General features: G+C 42.9%; 1 protein-coding gene across 2 annotated transcripts in view; it reads left to right on the top strand.

Annotated features, from left to right (window-relative positions):
* CHST15 (carbohydrate sulfotransferase 15) overlaps positions 1-3,505 on the top strand; it is a 45,010-nt gene extending 41,505 nt beyond the window's left edge. For both annotated transcript variants that reach the window (XM_062001548.1, XM_062001549.1), the window contains exons 7-8: positions 1,655-1,802; positions 2,907-3,505. In XM_062001548.1, the coding sequence (XP_061857532.1) occupies positions 1,655-1,802; positions 2,907-3,097 (339 nt within the window). In that variant the 3' untranslated portion in view covers positions 3,098-3,505. The remainder of the gene's footprint in view (positions 1-1,654; positions 1,803-2,906) is intronic.
* Positions 3,506-18,482: the final 14,977 nt, after the last annotated feature.

The following is an 18,482-nucleotide window of genomic DNA, read 5'->3' as shown; positions in this document are numbered from 1 at the left end:
CTGTGACTCTCTGAAGAGCATATTACCCAGAGAAAGTCATATTGGGTCAGGGTGATCAAGCTGAAAGTGTAGCTATAGATTAGATGGAGGAGAGAATGGCTTAGGAAACCCTACTGATGCCTTTGGTATATAGGGGGAAGCACTGGAGCTTTATGAAAGGAGGCAGAAGAACAGTGAAGAAAAAGAAGTCAGTACAACAAGTTGTACAGGGAAGAAAATCAGGAGTCTTGCTGATTCCAAGAAAACTGAAAATGCTGTAGTAGTTAAAATTCCTCTTTCTTTCTGGTGAAAAACTTCAAAAAAGAGTTTAAGCCTGTGTGGGGAAGTGCTGCAATCCCAAACTATTCCATGCAGCTGATGCCTGCCTTTCACTCATCTTCATCTCCCAGGAGAGACACAAGCCAGCCCCATCACTGAGGTAGACCTCTGTGTCCAGTGAAACGGGGTATTGACTGAGGGCTGGAGGGCTGCCCTGGCAGGACTATTATGTGTCAGGGTGTTGTTTTGATCAAAGAAGATGTTTCAAATTCTTGTGTAGCACAAGCATAAAGAAATCTCCTAAATAAGGAGGTTTAATGTTATACACAAAGACACGCTTCAGAATCATCCATCATGATAATAAAGACTTAGCAACTGTTCAAAATGTGGCTTATTTTAATGGAATTTGGGTATCAGTGTAGGTCACATGAGTCAGGGAAAGAAGCAAAAGAGACAACTGTTGTCTGACTTCAGCGGTTCTGCGGTAATGCGACTTGAAGATGTTAAGTCTCTTTTATGAAAGATGCTTATGGCTTGGGATTCAGGTTCCTCTCTTCTGAGCCCAAAGGGATTTAGAAAAATATTTATAAGCACAGTTGGAGGCTGGACTTTTAAGAATACCAGGCTACCCTTTTTATGTTTCGACTTGTTATGTAAAATTGAAGAGGGAAGAAAAACAGAGATTATGTCAGGACAGGCTGAAAAACTGCCTTTTTGTATCTCTGGTCTAATATAGTCTGACTCTCTCATTGCGTACCCAGACAATGCACCATTAACACTGTCTCACAGCCACTGCTACTGCAGCTTATATCTAAATGTAGTGATTGCAATCAGAGGATAAAACAAATACAGAGAAACCTAATTCCTGACACCGAACCAGAACATTTGTGCTACTCCTGGCAGTGGGATCTGATGCAGCCTCTAGTCAAGGTGAAGTAAGCAACTTTAGGGCCTGGAGAAGGCAGCAAGACTTAACATCTTGCCTTCTGCTGCTCTTCAGCTAGACTGAAAGCCCTCAGTGTGTCTGTGAAGGCTGGGTTATCCCAAACACCAAGGAGCACAGGGGTGAGGTGGCCCAGCATCCTTCTGCATACGGTTATCTCTGTGCAGTGCTTGTACACAGAGCCGTGGCTGAAGCAGCAAGCACACAGCCAAGCCCTTAGTAAAATGACACCTCTAAACAGTATAAAGGCCCTTTGCAAAGATTTCTGTAAGCTGCACTGAAAACAAGAGGAAAGTTAAAAAATATTGAGGTAGTGTCTTTTTATGGTTCCTCAAAAGCACATATTTGGGACTTTTGCCCAGGACACAGATGTGAGGGTTGGTTTATTACTGATAGAAGTGGTGTAAAATTAACTGATTTGTGTTTGCTTGGGGGTTTTTTTTGTGCTTACAGGTAAGGTTGCAGGTTGGGCTCTATGTTGTGTATCTGTTGGACTGGCTGACAGTTTTTGACAAGGATCAGATCCTCGTTCTTCGCTTGGAGGATCATGCATCAAATGTGAAGTACACCATGCACATGGTGTTCCAGTTTCTGGATCTGGGTAGGTGTCTTCTGGCTGCTTTGAGATAGGAGCAAAAAAAGTTGTCATTACCTTTCTTCTAGGTCATAGAAAGGCTGGTGTTAAAAGACCTTAATAAGACTATATCAGGAAAAAAACTCAAACCCATTGAGAATGTGGGGATATATCTTACCACATGGAAGACAGTCTTGCTTCTGAAGGCAGCCAGGGCTTGTTTGTCATGGGCTTCCGTAGGTGCAAGAGCTATCCCACGCAGTTTAGACAACTTGAAGTGCTATGGTGGTGTACATGCTGTTGCCAGCACCATCAATCCAGGATCTAAATCTGAGTATGATGAAAGGTTGCATTTCTAGCCAGGGAGAAGAGGGAAATTGCATTTTTGCTGTGTTGATTGAGACATCTGTTGCTAATCCTTGGAGAAATGCTGGCAGACAAAATGTTGCCCAATGTTGATTTGACAGTAGCAAGAGGATGAAAATGTGGCTGCAAAATAGTCTGGCTGGTCCAAACACTGGTCTAGATGATGAGAAAGTTTGAATGTAGCAGATTGAGCATCTTGGCATCTTCTTCCTGAATATGGCTTACGCTGGGAAAAGTCTGTGGGGTTTTATCTTGCTGCAGTACATTGTCAAGGGCTTACGTTTCTTCCTGGGATAGGAGCATCACTATACCTGTGTACCACTTTGATCCCACTGACAGCCTCAAGAACAAACAGAAGAGCTTACGTGAGCGAGGCTTGTGGAGCTCCTATCAAGCTTTTAAAAACCTCCCACCATAAAATGAAGTAACAGTGTAAAATAATTGCAGCTCCAAAATGGACAGGAATCTATATACAATGCCTCTGTTGTCTGAAAACAGAGCTTTATTTCCTCTCCACAAATGATTTCTGCTGCTTGTTGTAAAGATGATTAATTAATGTGCAGGGAAAACATATTGTTTCCATATTTACTAGCAGTGATTTATTTCACTAATCTCAGCCTGTATTTCATATTCTGAGGCATCATCTGCTGCTAACACAAATTCCATTTGTCTTCCCCTGGCAAATCTTGTGATTTAGCCATTTGCCTTTAGCGTGGGCGAAATTTTGGGGGAAAGATTGTGACAGAATACTCTGCTTTTCCACAGGACCTCTAAGTGAGAAACAAGAAGCTCTGATTACAAAGAGCCCTGCATCAAACACTAGGAGACCTGAAGACAGAAGCCTGGGACCTATGCTACCAACAACGAAGGCAATTTTAAGAGATTTCTACAGGCCTTTTAATACAAAACTGGCACAAGTTCTTTTTGATGATGCTTTTTTATGGAAGAAGACATAAGATGTAAATTTAGTGCCACAAATACAGTGCTCAAAGGAGTTTTTATTTTTTTAGAGTCTATTTTTGTGCGTGGATATTTACATGTTTCCCATTCCAAAGAGAAGCCGATTGATGAGCTGAGACTCTCACCTTCAGTCAGCACCCTTCACGACACTTATACCACATTTTCCTTGTGAGACTGTAAAGCATCTTGCTTATCAGTCTATTGCAACTTCTTTTACCCCAGCAAAAGAGTGGAAAAGCATTAAGTGCAAAGACATTGTCTCACGCTCTCCACGGGGATGTTGAAGTTGAACCTTCTCTTAAGATGCTGCACCAGTGAATTAGCATCACTTTCCTACAATTACACTTATAATCTCATTTTCAGTATATGTTATTCATTCATCTTTTTCAAACTATCAAATGTCATTTAGTCATTAAAATTTTTAATTGAATTCAACCTAAGGTTTTGTTTCTGTTTGTCAGCACATTCACAAATGGTTTCTGCTCACACTGAACTTTTGATGTTTCCTTCATTCTGAAACAAAGGGAAAAGATAATTGCATTTGCATAAATTTCCAAGTCTAATTTATATCTCCAAGATATGTGGACTTCCCTAGCCACAGCTCTTGTTAAAAAACCCCACACCTTTGTATTCCACATGGGAATGGATGTGAGATCTAAACAACAGGCCACAATTAATGTTTAGTATAACAAATCCATTGTCTTCCATATTTTGCTCATGTAAATACAAATACTCACCACTTGCTCATATCACTCACACATTTTCCCAGAAAACCACTAATGAGCTTGATGTAAAGTTTGTTGCTGGCCATGGAGATCTTTTATGGAGTTTTCTGTTAGGTCCTACCCAATTACTCTTCTCCATTGCAAAGAAATATGCATTTAAAAATCAATATGAAGTCTTGTTATTAAATGCATAAACAGAGAGCATATGCAGGATCATGCATCCTCATGAAAAGGATGTGTTACCTAATGAATTAGCTGCACATTTATGTGTTTCCCTCTTCAGGAAAGGCATCTGCATCTAGTTAAAAAGGTTGAGCTGTGCAGGAAAAGAAAACCATTGTGAAAGTCAGGGAGAAACTTTGGACTATCTGAATGTTTTTAGATGTACAAAAATGGCCAGTTTCTATTTAAATGTGCAGTAATTCAATATTTGATGTCAAACACACCTGGTTAGGGTCACTGTCAGCTACAGTCTGCAGTCTTCCTGCAGGTTGAACTGGCCAGCAGAGTCTACCTAAGCTAGGGACTTTCTTAGGAGACAAATGACAATGCTGCCTGTGTTGGTAATCTCCTTTCAAGGGCTATACTAATTGTTCCTTCCATGAATGGAAGTGGGTGAAATGAAGCTGGTGTCTGGCTAGCAAGTAGAAAAAGCTTGAAGAAATGCCCTTAATTGGCTTCATGTGCTCTTTCAACCTTTCTGTTGGACCCCATGATACAGCTTACTGACAGACTCACCATACCTCCCAGGTTTCTAAGTTGAGAATTAATGCTGAAGATGTCATGAATCCTGAACATTTCACATATGGATATGATTGATGAGGGGTTTTTTTTGGTAACAAAAGTCCATTTCTAGATCTTTTGCCAACTGGTAATGTGTTGTATTTAGAAAGGATTCAGTCTGGTGTTTGGAAAGCTTAAAGTAAAAATAGGTAATTTAGGGAAGTAGTTCTAGACAACCAGACAGATCAGTTCTAGTTTAGAAATGCTTACAGATCTGAATTGGTTAGAGAACTGAAAATGTGCTATTTTTGCAATACAGGAAAGAAAGAGAATCATGGCAGCATGCATCAGGAAATCAGAATGAATTTACCACTGCTTGCAAATGGGAAGGTTTCAGTCAACAATTCATTTACACAAAAGATTTCTCCCAGCTGTGCTCTGAATTAGAGTCAACACTGTATGGTCAGGATAACTCTGTACAGAATGTTTGTTAACCTGATCTGCTGTGGTTAAATACTACTACCATGATCTAATGATGTGATCTTACCATCCCTAAAAGCAAATGAATGTATCTGTCGTTTTCATTTAGCATGAGCATTAATTCCATGAACAAATGGCACACGGTGGTTTGTGCTACACTGATAATTGCTGCTGAACTCTTGATTTCTGCCTGCAGGCTCATGCAGTCCACTACTGATCAAAGAGATTCTCTCTCTGCCCTTTGCCTATGTATATAATCTAAACCAAACCATTCTTCATGGTCAAAGTTTCTGCCTTAGGTTGAATTATCCACAGCACCCTGCTAAATTCAAGTCTTAATCATAGAATCCTCACAGAATCACAGATTGGTTTGGGTTGGAAGGGACCTTAAAGATCACCTCATTCCAACCCCTCTGCCATGGGCTGGGACACCTTCCACCAGACCAGGAAAGAAGAAAGGTTGAAGGTTCCCTGCACTAAGGTGGATGGTGGTGAGGACATGTGCACAAGTGTGGGTAAGACTCAATAGAGAGCAGGTGGTGCGTTGAGTGTCGTGTTGTGTTACACATGTGGAGGTACATGTGTTATACATGTGTAGATAGGAGCCTATTTATTAGGAACTTGTGGTCCTTCTGAAAGTGAATTTTCCAATGAGGCTGCTTTTATGTCTTCATCTCTTTCAGGAGCTCCAAAATGTGATCCCCTGATTTACCACATTGCAACCTTATACTGTTGGGTTGTGGCATGGCTAGTATCATTAAACACTCCCCAAATTAGCTGTCAAGAGAGCATCTTGGAGGTAAGGTGTTACTCTGTAGTCCAGACTGTGAAAACAGTGTTGATCTGGTGATTCAGAATAGAATAAAACAGCATTTGATTTGCTTGAGTGATATGAAAGTGCTGGGTGTCAGACTCCTTCTGCCACTGCCATTCTGTGGCTTCACTCCAGCCTCACAGCAAATGTCTACAAAGGACAGAGAGGCTCACCCAAAGTTCTGCTGTTTCTCTCTACCTTTCTGTTGATTCTAGCTGTGAAAGGATTCAATGTTATTGGTACTATTCACTGTAGCACTGAGCTGACCTACACCCTCAGAACAGTAATTTGCTATCAAGACAAGATATTTTCATGTTTGCTAAAGTGTAGCAGTGGCTCTTTGCACAGACCTCAAGAAGACGTTTAACACTGTGCTTTTACTCTTATCCTTGCTGCACAAAAGTAACCAGCCAAAGATGCAGCTTTCCTGAGTGCAAAGGCACTCACTGCTCCTGCAGAAGAATGTCAAACGTGTTTTCTGTAAGACCTCATGTGTTTGGGCCAAGCATCTTGGTTGACTGGAAGCAGCACAGTAAAAACAAAAGGGTGTCCTGCTAAGAAAAACAGGCACTGGCTTACATGGAGAATGGTGTGTTGTTGTCTGTTGAGTCCAGTGCACAGGCTTATATGCTTCAGCTTAATAAACTGAAGATAAACAGTGAAGTTGTCACAGTTCTGAATATATCTTTCTGCCAAGAAATTAATCTATCTGTAGCTAAGGAAAATGCTCTTTTATGAAAGACAAGGCACACCAGTGTCTCAAAAAGTTAGTCCTGCTGGATGGCCCTACCATGAGCATAATAAATGATGCGTTTTCGTCTGCAGCTGACTTTTCTAACAAAAAAGCTTGTGTTGCACTACCACCTCGTGGCCAAGACGGGCAATACTCTGGGCCTTGGACATGCATGCATTCTTTTTTCTTCTACGCTTGAAAAAAGCAAAGGTGGGTGGAAAAAGAAATGTCCACTTGTCAGATGCCCATATAGATATAATTTCTGATGCTTCCTTGGAGTTGGGGACTCTGTGAAGAAGCACTGAGTCCACACAGCCCCAGCATCAAAATATCATAGAACCATAGAATCATCCAGGTTGGGAAAGACATTTAAGACCATCAAGTCTGACTGTTCAACCAGCAGTGCCACAGTCACCACTAAACCATGTCCCTCAGTGCCACATCTACATGTCTGTTGAATCCCTCCAGGGATGGTGACTCCATCACTTCCCTGGGCAGCCTGGGACACGGCTTCACAACCCTTTTGGTGATTTTTTCCCCCTAATCTCCAGTCTAAACCTTTCCTGGTGCAGCTTGAGGCCATATCCTCTTGTCCTATGCCTGTTACTTGGGAGAAGAGACTGACCTGACCTCCCTACAACCTCATCCTTGGGGTCTTTCCTGGGCAGCTGCTCAGCGTCTCGAATGTGCTGCCGTCTCTTGCAGGGATTTGCCAGCACCAGTACAGGCCATAACACAGCACTTACCTCTGCACTTGGGGAAGTTGTTGGGTTATTCTAGTAGTACTTCTAGTTATTAATAAGCAATCAGCTCAGAGCAGCTGTCAAACCACTGTCAGGCAGTGGTGTGGGAATTCCAGTTTGCAGAGATGCTGCTAAGGGCTGTGGTCCACACTTCTGTCCATACTGGCTCTCTGCTTGCAGCAGGGGAAAGATGTCAGCAGCTGAGGCCAGAGAAATGCTCACCTCCACCAATTTTGGCACTTTTCTGCTGAGGACTTCTGCTTTAAAGTCACAGCTTTAGTGAAAATTCTGCCAGCTCTCTGCACTACCTCAATCAACAGAAAGACCCTTAAAATGATTGCCAGCGTGGCAGGGGCTTAATGGCCTGCCATGCTGAAAGCTGTCATTGAAAATTAGAGGCCTGCTGTGTACATATTAATCCACAATTAGCAGGAAATAGGGCTTGGAAGAGACATAAATAGTAATCAGCATATCAGATTTCAGAGGAAAGAGAGACTTCCCCTCCCTCATGCTCATAATTTCTGAGGACTTGTTTCCTTGGTGAAAAAGCTGCCCCTTAAGCAGGTTTAGAGATGTTGGTAGAAGGGGAAGGGGCTGCTGTACCATGAGCTCTTCCATGGCAGAGAGGTTCTCTAGGTGTCCTGCCTTCTCCTGGTGTCCCCCACCAAATGTATTTTTCTCCAGTGATAGCTGCAGGAAGAGGTAAGATTTGTGTGCATGTGTGTATCACAATGGCTGCATTTTGACTCCTCTGATTCTTATAAGGGTAAAAAGTCTCAAAGCCATGATATGACTTCAGTCCCTGGAGAAACAAGCCCTAAGGGTGATGTGAATGCAGCTGGTATCTGGCTCCCTGCCTCCAGAAGAGCTATGCCTTTCATTTTCAGTTTGAATTCCCAACCCAGGACTGGAGATCCCACACACTGCCATGCTCCCCATTGCCTACCTCCCCACCCTCTCACTCTTCTTTGGCTACAGGTCACAGACATGGAAGATCTTGAGGAAAAAATGCTAAAAATACCAATCTAAGAGCTTTAAAATTCCTGTTTGGCTACTGAAGTAGCAGTTGCTGCAGTAACAACTTTGTGCATAGGAGCAATGGCACTGCCAAGCTGCTGCACAGGACGTCTCTCCCAAGGAAAACGTGGGCAAACTCTGCCATTTACCATCAAAAAGAGGGCAGGATGCTTCACAGTTCTTTCCTCAGCCTATATATGTCTCATAATTTAGAAAATTATCTCTTCCCCTACTAATGAATAGGAATGAGGAAAGGGAAGGGTTGTACAGGTACTCAGCATTGCAGTGGAAGAACAGTGCTTGCTGAAAGCTGCCTGCCTGCAGCGTTTGCACATTGCCACCCCATCCGGCTGCAGGATGGAGGGCTCACAAGGCTTTTCTTTTCAAGGGGTGCAGAATCAGAAAGAAATGAGGTGAGGCTGGGCCAGGAGCATACCACAAGAGGGCAGGGCATGCCTGGAAATTCAGCTGAGCTGGAAAGGCTGGTGTGCAATGGCCAGGCCCAGCTGTGCTGCTCTGCAAGCACAGCCACAGCCAAGACACCCAGGAGAAAACCCGTGGGAAAAGGAGAGACATGTCCAACTGTAGCCAGGTGGGAAAATCCTACTGCCCTGGCTCACAGACTATGAGTTATCTGCTCACAAAAGCTTTTATCAGAGCTTTCCTCAGAACCACAGCGAGTGCTGGAGGGAAAGCAGGTCTCATGGTAAGTGAAACAAAAGTATACCTAACTCAACACAGCTCAATAGTACTCACATGTGACTCAACATAACTCACACATAACATACAGAACACTGGAAGAATTGGGCAAAAGGGCCAAAACACACCCAACAGTACATGCATCATGGCACTGATGCCATCAATCCAGAGCCATGGGCATCACAATTCCCCTTTTCTCTCCTGTATGAGCCTACCAGGACGGGCACAGCTCCACATGTCCAAATTCACTCTGATCCTTGCTGCCAAATGTAAATCCCTGCTCCAATCTCAGTGAAACTAGCAGGGATTTTGAAGTTATCAAATGAAAACCTCGCTTTCTTATTGCAACAGGCAAACATCAGCCCTACAGCCCTGCTTCTTTGTGTTTATGATTGCAGGGCATTAATTAGCTATCTTGTAGCATGGTATATCAGGAAAATGGCATATTAACAATTCACTCCCACTGAAAAATCCTTCTGTGAGACTTGCACACTAAGCAGTCAAGTCAGTGTTTATTGCATTATCATACAATGGTTGCTAAGCTTTGTGTCACCTTACAGTGCCATTACCAAACTGAGTGGTGCTGAAGCATCTTTTGCTTCAGTGGCACCACAAAAACGGGACAAAAAGGTTTCTTAGGATAACATATAAATATTTCTATTGAAATAACACCTCCCCAAAAGGTGCAGATGGGTCAGTCCTTGAAGATGCTGTGTCATATGGCCCAGGGAGAATCCTGGAACATCTTTTCCAAACCCAAAGCTATGAGTGATTGACATCTGGCCTGATTCAGGAGTGAATATGTGCCTTTCTGAAACTGGATTACAAAGTGTGTTTCATTTCAGCAGGTGGTGCTTCAGAGCAGTCCTGTCCTAACTGTGGCAGAGCTTTTGTAATACTGTATGTGAGAAGGACTGAATTTATACTTTTGCATTCAGCTGATTTTCAACAGCTTTCCTCTCTTCCATATGTGCCATAGAAGTGTATATTACTTAATGAACACCCTAGTAGGTATGTGTTACTGTGTAATTAAAGGATGGGGGTCAAAGGCAGCACAACATGAGCTAAGACAGGTATTTGAAACAGAACAATTCAGCAAGCAATGAAAATCCTGAGCTTCTGAAGCCAGACAGTTCAAAGCACTTGGACTAGCGTAAATGTAGTAGCATGAGTATGATAAAACCTCAGGAGGCAGAAGCTGTAGGGGTCCAGCACTGCAGGAGGCGAGATTTGCTGAAGTTAACTACAGGCAGAGCCAGGAAATTGGGAGTTTTAACACTGAAGTTCAGGAACTGAAGTCCTGGAGAAGTTGAGAAGTTGGGACAGAGCAAGATCAAAGTCTCCAAATGCAGCCCCACCACACGTGGAGAGTGAGCTGGTTTATTTTAGAGAAGCTGTGGCTTGTGCCAGAGGGATTTGGTCCCCCAGCTGTCAAAGGAATGAACTAGCAAGGAGTTCACTGGAAGTTCACTCCTCACTGTTGTCTTGGCAGGTATCTAAGAAATTTTAGACTATAAAGCTTTAACATTTGAAGTGCCCTCAGCTGTGGGTGTTTAAAAAACGTGTTGCAGCTCTTAGGAGCACTTTTTTTGGAGTTGCATAGTCTTCAGTGCTCACATTTTCTTTACCTTCAAGAATGCTGCATCAAGGATTTGCCCCAAACAATAAAACACCCAGCTTATGGTTGCAGTCATCAAACCTAAAAGAAAGGAATGATCTTGCAGCTAATGCACTTCCCTGGGACTCAGAAGACCTTAATGACCATGGCATCCCCAGATGCTCATGAGACCTCAAGGAAGGTTCTTACAGGGCAGACCTGGACTCACCTTCTCTGTCCTGCACACTGGCAAACATCAGAAGGCAAATCAGCCACATTGGTTTGTCGTGATGCCTAAACTAATATTCCCCCTGAGAGTAAGAAGTCACCAATAGTTCTTTGTCTTATGAGATAACCTGACACTGAAAAGAATAGAAGGCAATTCAGGAATCCCACTCAGGGGATGGGCAGGAGACCACATGTAGCTCCAGGTGGGAAGAGTGAAGGGTGATCTAAAGTTTGGCAGGGCTTGGGTGCAGGCATGGAGAGAAATTCCTCTGCTGCAAGGAACCAGCCTGATCTTTGCTTGAGTGGTTGCTTTAAAGGGCCAAGCAGAATGGGCTATGAGGAATGTAACTGAATAGAAGAAGTAGCTTGAACAATAGCCTGAGATTTTTAAACACATGGAGCCTTTTACAGAGCTTTGTGAAGGCAGCCAAAACCCAGTTGTCTTTCAATTGAAGAAGTAAGAAAATATTGAGGGATTTTATAATCTTCTGTATTTGGCAATGTGAGCACTGTTCAGCAAGTGTGATTTTGCATGCTTCTCCTCTAGAACCATTCCCTCTTCTCCCTTTCCTGTAGCTGATAAACAAGTAAATTAACTCCTCATTGCACTGCAAATATAAATGTCTGCTATCTCACTGGGTCTATGGCAAAGAAAGAGAGGGGAACTTTCTGTGTTAATAGTACAGAAGATGAGAAATCTATGAAGAACACAAAGCTCTGAAGCAGTTTCCATTTCCACAGCAAATATTGAGTTCCAGGCTTTTAGATAGCATAGTTAGTGCTGTGATTAACAGCACCAGTTATCAGTACATCACTGCAGGTTTTCTCTGTGACATCTCAGCAATATTAACACAGATACAGGAGCTTTCACTGTTATGTTAGACTGCCTTTTAGGGAGCCTTCTAATTGACATGATGACACAATATCAAGGGCAAAACCTCTATTTGCTAGAGGATTTTGTAACATATTGCCTTTTTCCCCAGGAAGAAATACCATATTTGTATTTAGCCTCACTCAGGCCTGGTTTTCCTGACATGTTTGTTCTACTTTTCCTCAGAGTGACTAATTTCCTGACATGTGCTGCAGATTTTCTGCTCTGCAGTTCATACAAGCTCCCAAAACAAGCTGAGCTGGGTCCTGGTTATCCTTGAAGCCTTTTCACACTAGCCCAGCTTTAGTGAGCAGATGCCACACAAGGAACGTGGGCTCAGGCTGGCACATTGGGCTGATGCAGACACTTGCATCATGCCTTTTTTTAGTATATCACCTGAAGAGCTCTTCAGTATAATGAACATTTTCCAAATAAAGTGTAAATTGTCTTTAAACACAAACCCAGGATTGCTGAGCCCAAAGGTGAATGTGAACACTCCTGGCAGCACCAGCACAGCTGCAAGAGAGCCAAGTTGGATGCCTGGGTGGGAACCTAGAGCTGCTACCTCACACATTGATGCCAAAGCCTTTTCCTGCACTCTGCAACATGTTAGGAAGAATATTAAAGTATAAATATATTTTTTTCCCCCTGAATTAGTCTTTCAAAGTTATTCTATGTTTAGGATATGGAAAATGTATACACTGAGATGCAAGTCTGGGGAATATTACCCAAGGCAAACATCTCTGAGTGAGTCACAGTAGGAAATTCAGATGCCTAAAGTGTATGTGTAATTATGTTCACTGCAGTTTAAAATACATTTCAAATGCTTAAAGTGAAATTGAATAGGACTGCAAGGGGCAGCAACACTTATTTCCAGCATCTACTATCTTGTTTTTAGAATGTATTGAATGTATTTGGGAAAAGAATTGTTTTCAGGTTGTTCCAGCATGAAAACTAGGTGAAATCCACCTACACACAGTGTGTGTGTAGTTTGGGGAGCTGAAGCCTCACACTCCTCTCTGCATTGCAGTGACCTGATTTGAATGTGAGAACTCTTTACTACCTCAAAGTGTGTAAGGCAGCCTAAGAGAGGCACACAACCACCTTGCATCCTCCTGTGTGATGGGCACCAAGCTCCTCTGTGAGGGATGGAAACGGGAGAAGAGGCATTACTTACAGACTACTCCTCTCCTCTAAACAGTCCCTCTGCTGCAAGTTTTCACTCAGCAAAGGGAAAATCCATTTGGCTGGCATAATTTCCTCAAAGCACCAGCTGTTTGTCATGCTTTTGCATTTGCAGGCTTTATGGCACTTGTGTAATGAGTAGTTGGGTTTCAAGGTTCTCCTATGACAGGCGGCAGATATGGAACTCACCATTGAGCAATCTCACCTTGGATCATAACCACATTAGCTGCCACCACACAGCCACAGCTGAGGCTTGTGCTCCTCCACCTGAACTTTTCCTCTTCATTTGCACATGCTGCTCCAGTGAAACACATGCCACACACCACCCACACTGCCAGGGAGAGAAGTGAGACTGATTGGAGGATGAGGGCTGAGTGAAGCTGAGAGGCTGCACATTGACCATCCCATCTCTAACCTAAATGTGAGCTGGTTCTTACTCTGGAGGTCCCAACCTGGAGCTCTGCTGGAGAGGAGGAGAGTAGCAAGAAGGTTTCTCACAGCAGTGAGTTGTGGAAATGCTTTAGAGAGGAGCTGCCTGCAGACAAAACACCAACTCAGCTGGCTGGCAGCCCCTGTAGTAAGGATTTTGTTGCTTGGTCTGAGGCCAGTATTAGTGGGGATTTAATGGAGGAAGGTCCTCTCACTGTTACTGCTGTTACTGTTGGAGTAAGGGAGAAGGATACAAAACTCCAGCAGATTATCTACCTGGAGATATCAGGGACCTGACAGTAAATTTGTGATTTCTGCTCTGGTACATTCTCCTTACTAGCTGTCTCTCATTATTGTGTGCCCAGATCAATCTGCACAGAAGCATATTTGTGCTGCTTCAAAGGATTTCTTACTGGCTAAGGATTAAACAGAAATCCAGTTGAAATCACAAGACTATTTCAGCTGTGGCCACTTGAAGTTCTGCTCTGGAAGTAAAGGCTGCACAAAATAACATCCCAGACTTTGCAGTGAAAAATGATAAGATGCAACACAGTCACAGTAAAATAACAAAAAAGAAGATTCCCTCTACATATCTTCTCTATAGACACAAGCAGTTGCAAGGAGACAGTCTGTAGAGTCTGTTTCCACCTTCTGCTATATTTATGTGTGCTGAGATGTGCTTTGTGGAGATGTATCTTCTTGGCCCTGTCATTATTGGTTAGGAAATAATTGTGCTGGCAATTCATTGAAAAGTATAAAACCCTTCTCTATCCCTCCTGAGCACAGCTCAGTAAAACCCAGCAGACAGAACCAGAGGGTAGATTTCCATGGACTGGGAGCAGGAGCTATAGTACACCACTGAATGGAGTGTTACATATGCACAAGCCCCATGTTGGGTAAGACAGTGTCACTGTGTTGCCTCTCATCAGCATGGACATCCCTCCTGGAGATAAACAGCAGATGTACACCACGGGGTATGTGGCTGGCTGCACAGGGACAGAAGGAGAAGGTGAGGCAGTGCCAAAGTCATCCACAGAGAGAACAATAGAAGCTCCTGGGAAGCTCTCCAAAGCTCTGACCTGCGGTACCTCCGAGTGTTTATTTTGGTGAAAAGAGACTTTCTTTCATCTCCACCAAAGTGAGATAACATGAAGCTTGCTCTCTCAGCCTGCAGAGACCTGGCACTTTGCAGGAGCAGAAAGTCCCAGCTGTGGGAGGTGTTTCTGCATTGGTGGCCCCACCACACACTGGAGGAAGGTCCCAGCTCTGCAGATCCTCAGCAAGCAGACTTACATCCAACACATCTGCTGGGAGCCGCCTGGTGAGCGGGAGGGCACTTGGCTGCTGCTGGAGGAAGATTTCTTACAGCAGAAGCTTGTTCTCACCAGCCAACAAATCCAAGCAGGAAGCAGAAGCTGCCATCTCAGCCACCTATTTTGATGATCTGAAGCAGCCTAGTTTTAACAGGACATTTCAGGTGAAAAATGGAATATTTCAACCTCAGGAGAAGATATCTCAGCAAAACTTTATATGGCTTTGGGGCTTTGCTGTTTAATAAACAAGGCATTGCCAGATGCATCAATGAGAAAAGACTGGAATGCCACAAACTGCCCATTCAGGGTAAAAAAATAGCTGAAGAAAAGCTGAGATCACTTACTTAAAATACATGGAGATTTGCATCCACTTTTGAGAGTTGTATCCAAGAGCAACACTGGTGCTTTTGCAGGGAACTAGGCTAACTGGGAATTTCCCACATTGTTCCTTCTCTCTTCCTGGGGTACTTTTGAGTTGAGGTCCTGAATGTGTAACTGGAATAGATACTGTAGTCTGGAGGGTGTAAGTCAGTTGGTATGGGGTTTAAGGGAGCCTTCTGAGCTAAACATCCATATATATGGCTACCTTGCACTACATGTGACAGGACTTGACACACATAGTGCCTTCCAGCTTCCTGTGAGAGAAAACTAGTGAAAGAAAAGTTTCTTGTTCTAGGGCTCTTCTCAATTGTCATGAGGAAGCTGTCATATAAGAGAGAAAAGTTTATCATAAATCATGATACTGTAGTGATGAAAGAAGTTTTGGTCTCTTTGTACTTACCACTCCCCTCCCTGGTGAAAAGTAACATGTTTTTCCTTTACAAGAAAAAGAAAAGAAAGCAGAAATTACTATTTATGCTGATCTTTTCCAGCTCAGCTCCATAAAAAGTCATTTTCCAAAGCTGCAAGATTTCTTTCAAGCCTTTAAGGAAAGAATAAGAACTCTTTGGGCTGGTATTGCTAAAGTACTCTAGGGTGTTCAAAATGCTGCATTAATTCCTCTGCAATCCATGCTGTGTATTGGCATTATTCACAGCCACCAGTGCTAGGGAACATAGAGTGGGAGAGGCAGCCCTGCTTAGGGTACACACACATAAACACATGTGCACACACATGCACATGGGCTGATGCTGGCATTTCCTAACTTCTGAGACTTATTAAGCACAATGCTGTTTCAGTATGGGGTTTGGATGTCATATAGCCATCTTACCCTTGTCAGGCACTTGTATAAAGATCCTGATCAAAAGATCATTGTAAGTTATGGAGAAAAAATGGTTTTGTTTTAGAAGAACAAGATCCTTGACTGCTTTGGATAACTCACTCATAGCACCTTCCAGTGAGAGGCTTCTGCCCTCTTTGACTCAGTTCTCATAGCATTTAACAGGTTCAATTGCTCTGCTGGCAGTTGTATTGCAGTTCCTGGCCATTTTCAGAGCTTCTAATATACTTTACCCAACACAACTTAGAGAATCTGGAAGTTGTGGTGTGCTAAAGCTCCAAGAAATAGTTAGAAGTGTGCTTGCTTGGCAAGGCTGGGTAAGGTTTCCATGTCCTGCTTCTTCTCCTGCCACTTGTCCTTTGAAAAGGTTCTGATCAAACCACTGTGATTCTAGTGTGCTGCAGGTGCTCTTGTGCTGCTGGGACTCAACATGTGTTTCATCATGGAGAGACACAGCAGTAAGTGCTTATGAAATGGGAGCACTACCACTTGTCATTTGTTCAACAAGCAGAACAGTCAGCCCTGATTATAATGCACCACACCACCTTGGTGCAGTCCCTGAAGCACAAACACTATCTCTCCAGTAAACATAGATAAAGCCAAGAAAGGGCTGCTGAGATGTAAATAAATAAAACCATCTGCTTAAAATTGACCTCACCTCCCACACAAAAGCCCTCCCTGAAAGGGAAGGTGGCTGCCAAATGCATGCTGCTTGCCTCTGTACTTAGGGAACCATGATGAAGAGCATTTATGAGCTCTGAGTGGATCTTACTGGGGTTGTGGCTCTGCAAGTGGATCCTTTTCAGTTCAGTGCTTGAACTTGAAGTCAGAGCATCCTTCTGGGTCACCTCTGTTAGGAGCCTGGAAGTCAAAAATGGGCACTGGGGTACCTTGGCTGACAAGAGGCTGGATGCCATGCTCAGTGCAGTAAAAGCCTGGTGTGTTGACTTTTCCCTGAAGGTGTCTGGTGCCCAGCCTCAGCCTCTGACAGAATGACACGTTATTCTGTGAAGGTCCTGCTTCAGATCTCTGAGGCCAGTTTTACTGAACATTCCTGGATAAAGTTGGGTATCATCACCCTTAATATATGATATATCTGCAAGAAAAGATGAACTCTCTGACAAACCTTTGGTCACCTGAGAAATCCTGTACTTTCTGTTAATTCAAGTTTAATTAAAAGAGAAAATAATCAATTGCATGTGAACTGCTGCTAATCCTGTGGATTGAAAAGTGTGAGCCCAATTCCACAAAATGTGAGATTAATTAAAGGAAAACATTTGGGTTTTATCTGAAGCTTTATCTGAAGCTTGATCTGAAGCTTGCTTTCCCCTGTTACCCACAGGTTTCCCATTTCATTTTCATGTTTGTCTTCCCAGTCATGTGGGATGGAAACCAACTTGTTTTTGAAAGAAAGTTGAGACTCTTAGTAAATAAGTTTAGCTGATGGAGCTCTGTAGAAAATATTCATTACCAGGCAACTTGTAATGAAATCTTTCATCAGTGGCGTGGTGTGTGCAGCGTTGATGTCTGTGGGCTGGCTCCTTGCAGTGTTTGGTGTGCATTGCTCTCGGTGGCTGGCTGAGCTCCAGCCCTCTTCCAGGATCAAGGTGAACATCTGAAGACCATGTGGCAAACACAAGTCCATGGATTGGGCTCACTATTGCTGCAGGTGAGTTGGTCACTCAAGTGTTCCTCAAAAGTAAAGTATTTGCATCCATCTGTTTTCACAGGAGACTCTGCTCATACTTTTGACCTTAAAACAATGCCTTCATGTGCTTTTACCACGACAAACACTATGTACATAAACCCACATTTTTTGTTCTAGCATCTGAGACTCGTAGGAAATACCAAATCTATGCTGAGCTGAAGGAGGAGGAACTGCCAGCAAAAGAAAACAGAGCAAGCCTTGAGCCAATTACCACCACATGGTTTCATTTCATATAATTATTACACTTTCTATTTAGAAGCCAACACTTGCCCAGTTACATAATTCTATTGATTTGAGGATGGCAGGAGTGGAATTCTCTTTACAAAAGATGATATTATTTTGGGGCTGGTTATTCCAAGAACATTTTCACTTCTGCTAAGTTTAAGGAGGCAGAATGAGGCTGATCATGATAGTTTCGAAGGAGACAGGCACAAATTGTGTAGAATACTGGTTGAGTACTACTTTTATGCACAAGGTGAAATGTACAGGGTGAGACTGTCAGGCTTGGGGGTGTCTCCACATCTGAAGAAAATAATAAAGCTCATTGTGCCCTTGATCTTCTCCTTTCCTCCTACTCTTCTTTGTTTATCCCAACCTTTTGTTGCAACTTCTGACACCAATTTCCATAATCAATTGCACTGTACTTATTTTTGGTTTGTACTCCTTCATATCATCTCACCAGATACAATTCCACACTATTCTATATAACATACCACATACATTTGTAAGTCTGGACTTATATGAGGAATAAAAGGAACAAAGTCAGATGTTTGGTAAGACATTTCAAAGTTTGATTTAAAAATCAGAGTACAAATATTTTTAATAAAGAGTGCAAGAAATGGCATTTCAACACATAGTTCTGAAATCTCTTGTCTATTTGCCCTGGTTCTTGATTCA

Source organism: Colius striatus, chromosome 8, assembly GCF_028858725.1.
Source record: "Colius striatus isolate bColStr4 chromosome 8, bColStr4.1.hap1, whole genome shotgun sequence".
Lineage (NCBI taxonomy): Eukaryota > Metazoa > Chordata > Aves > Coliiformes > Coliidae > Colius > Colius striatus.
The sequence above is the reverse complement of the archived record's forward strand: the minus strand, read 5'-3'. Positions and strand labels throughout refer to the sequence as shown.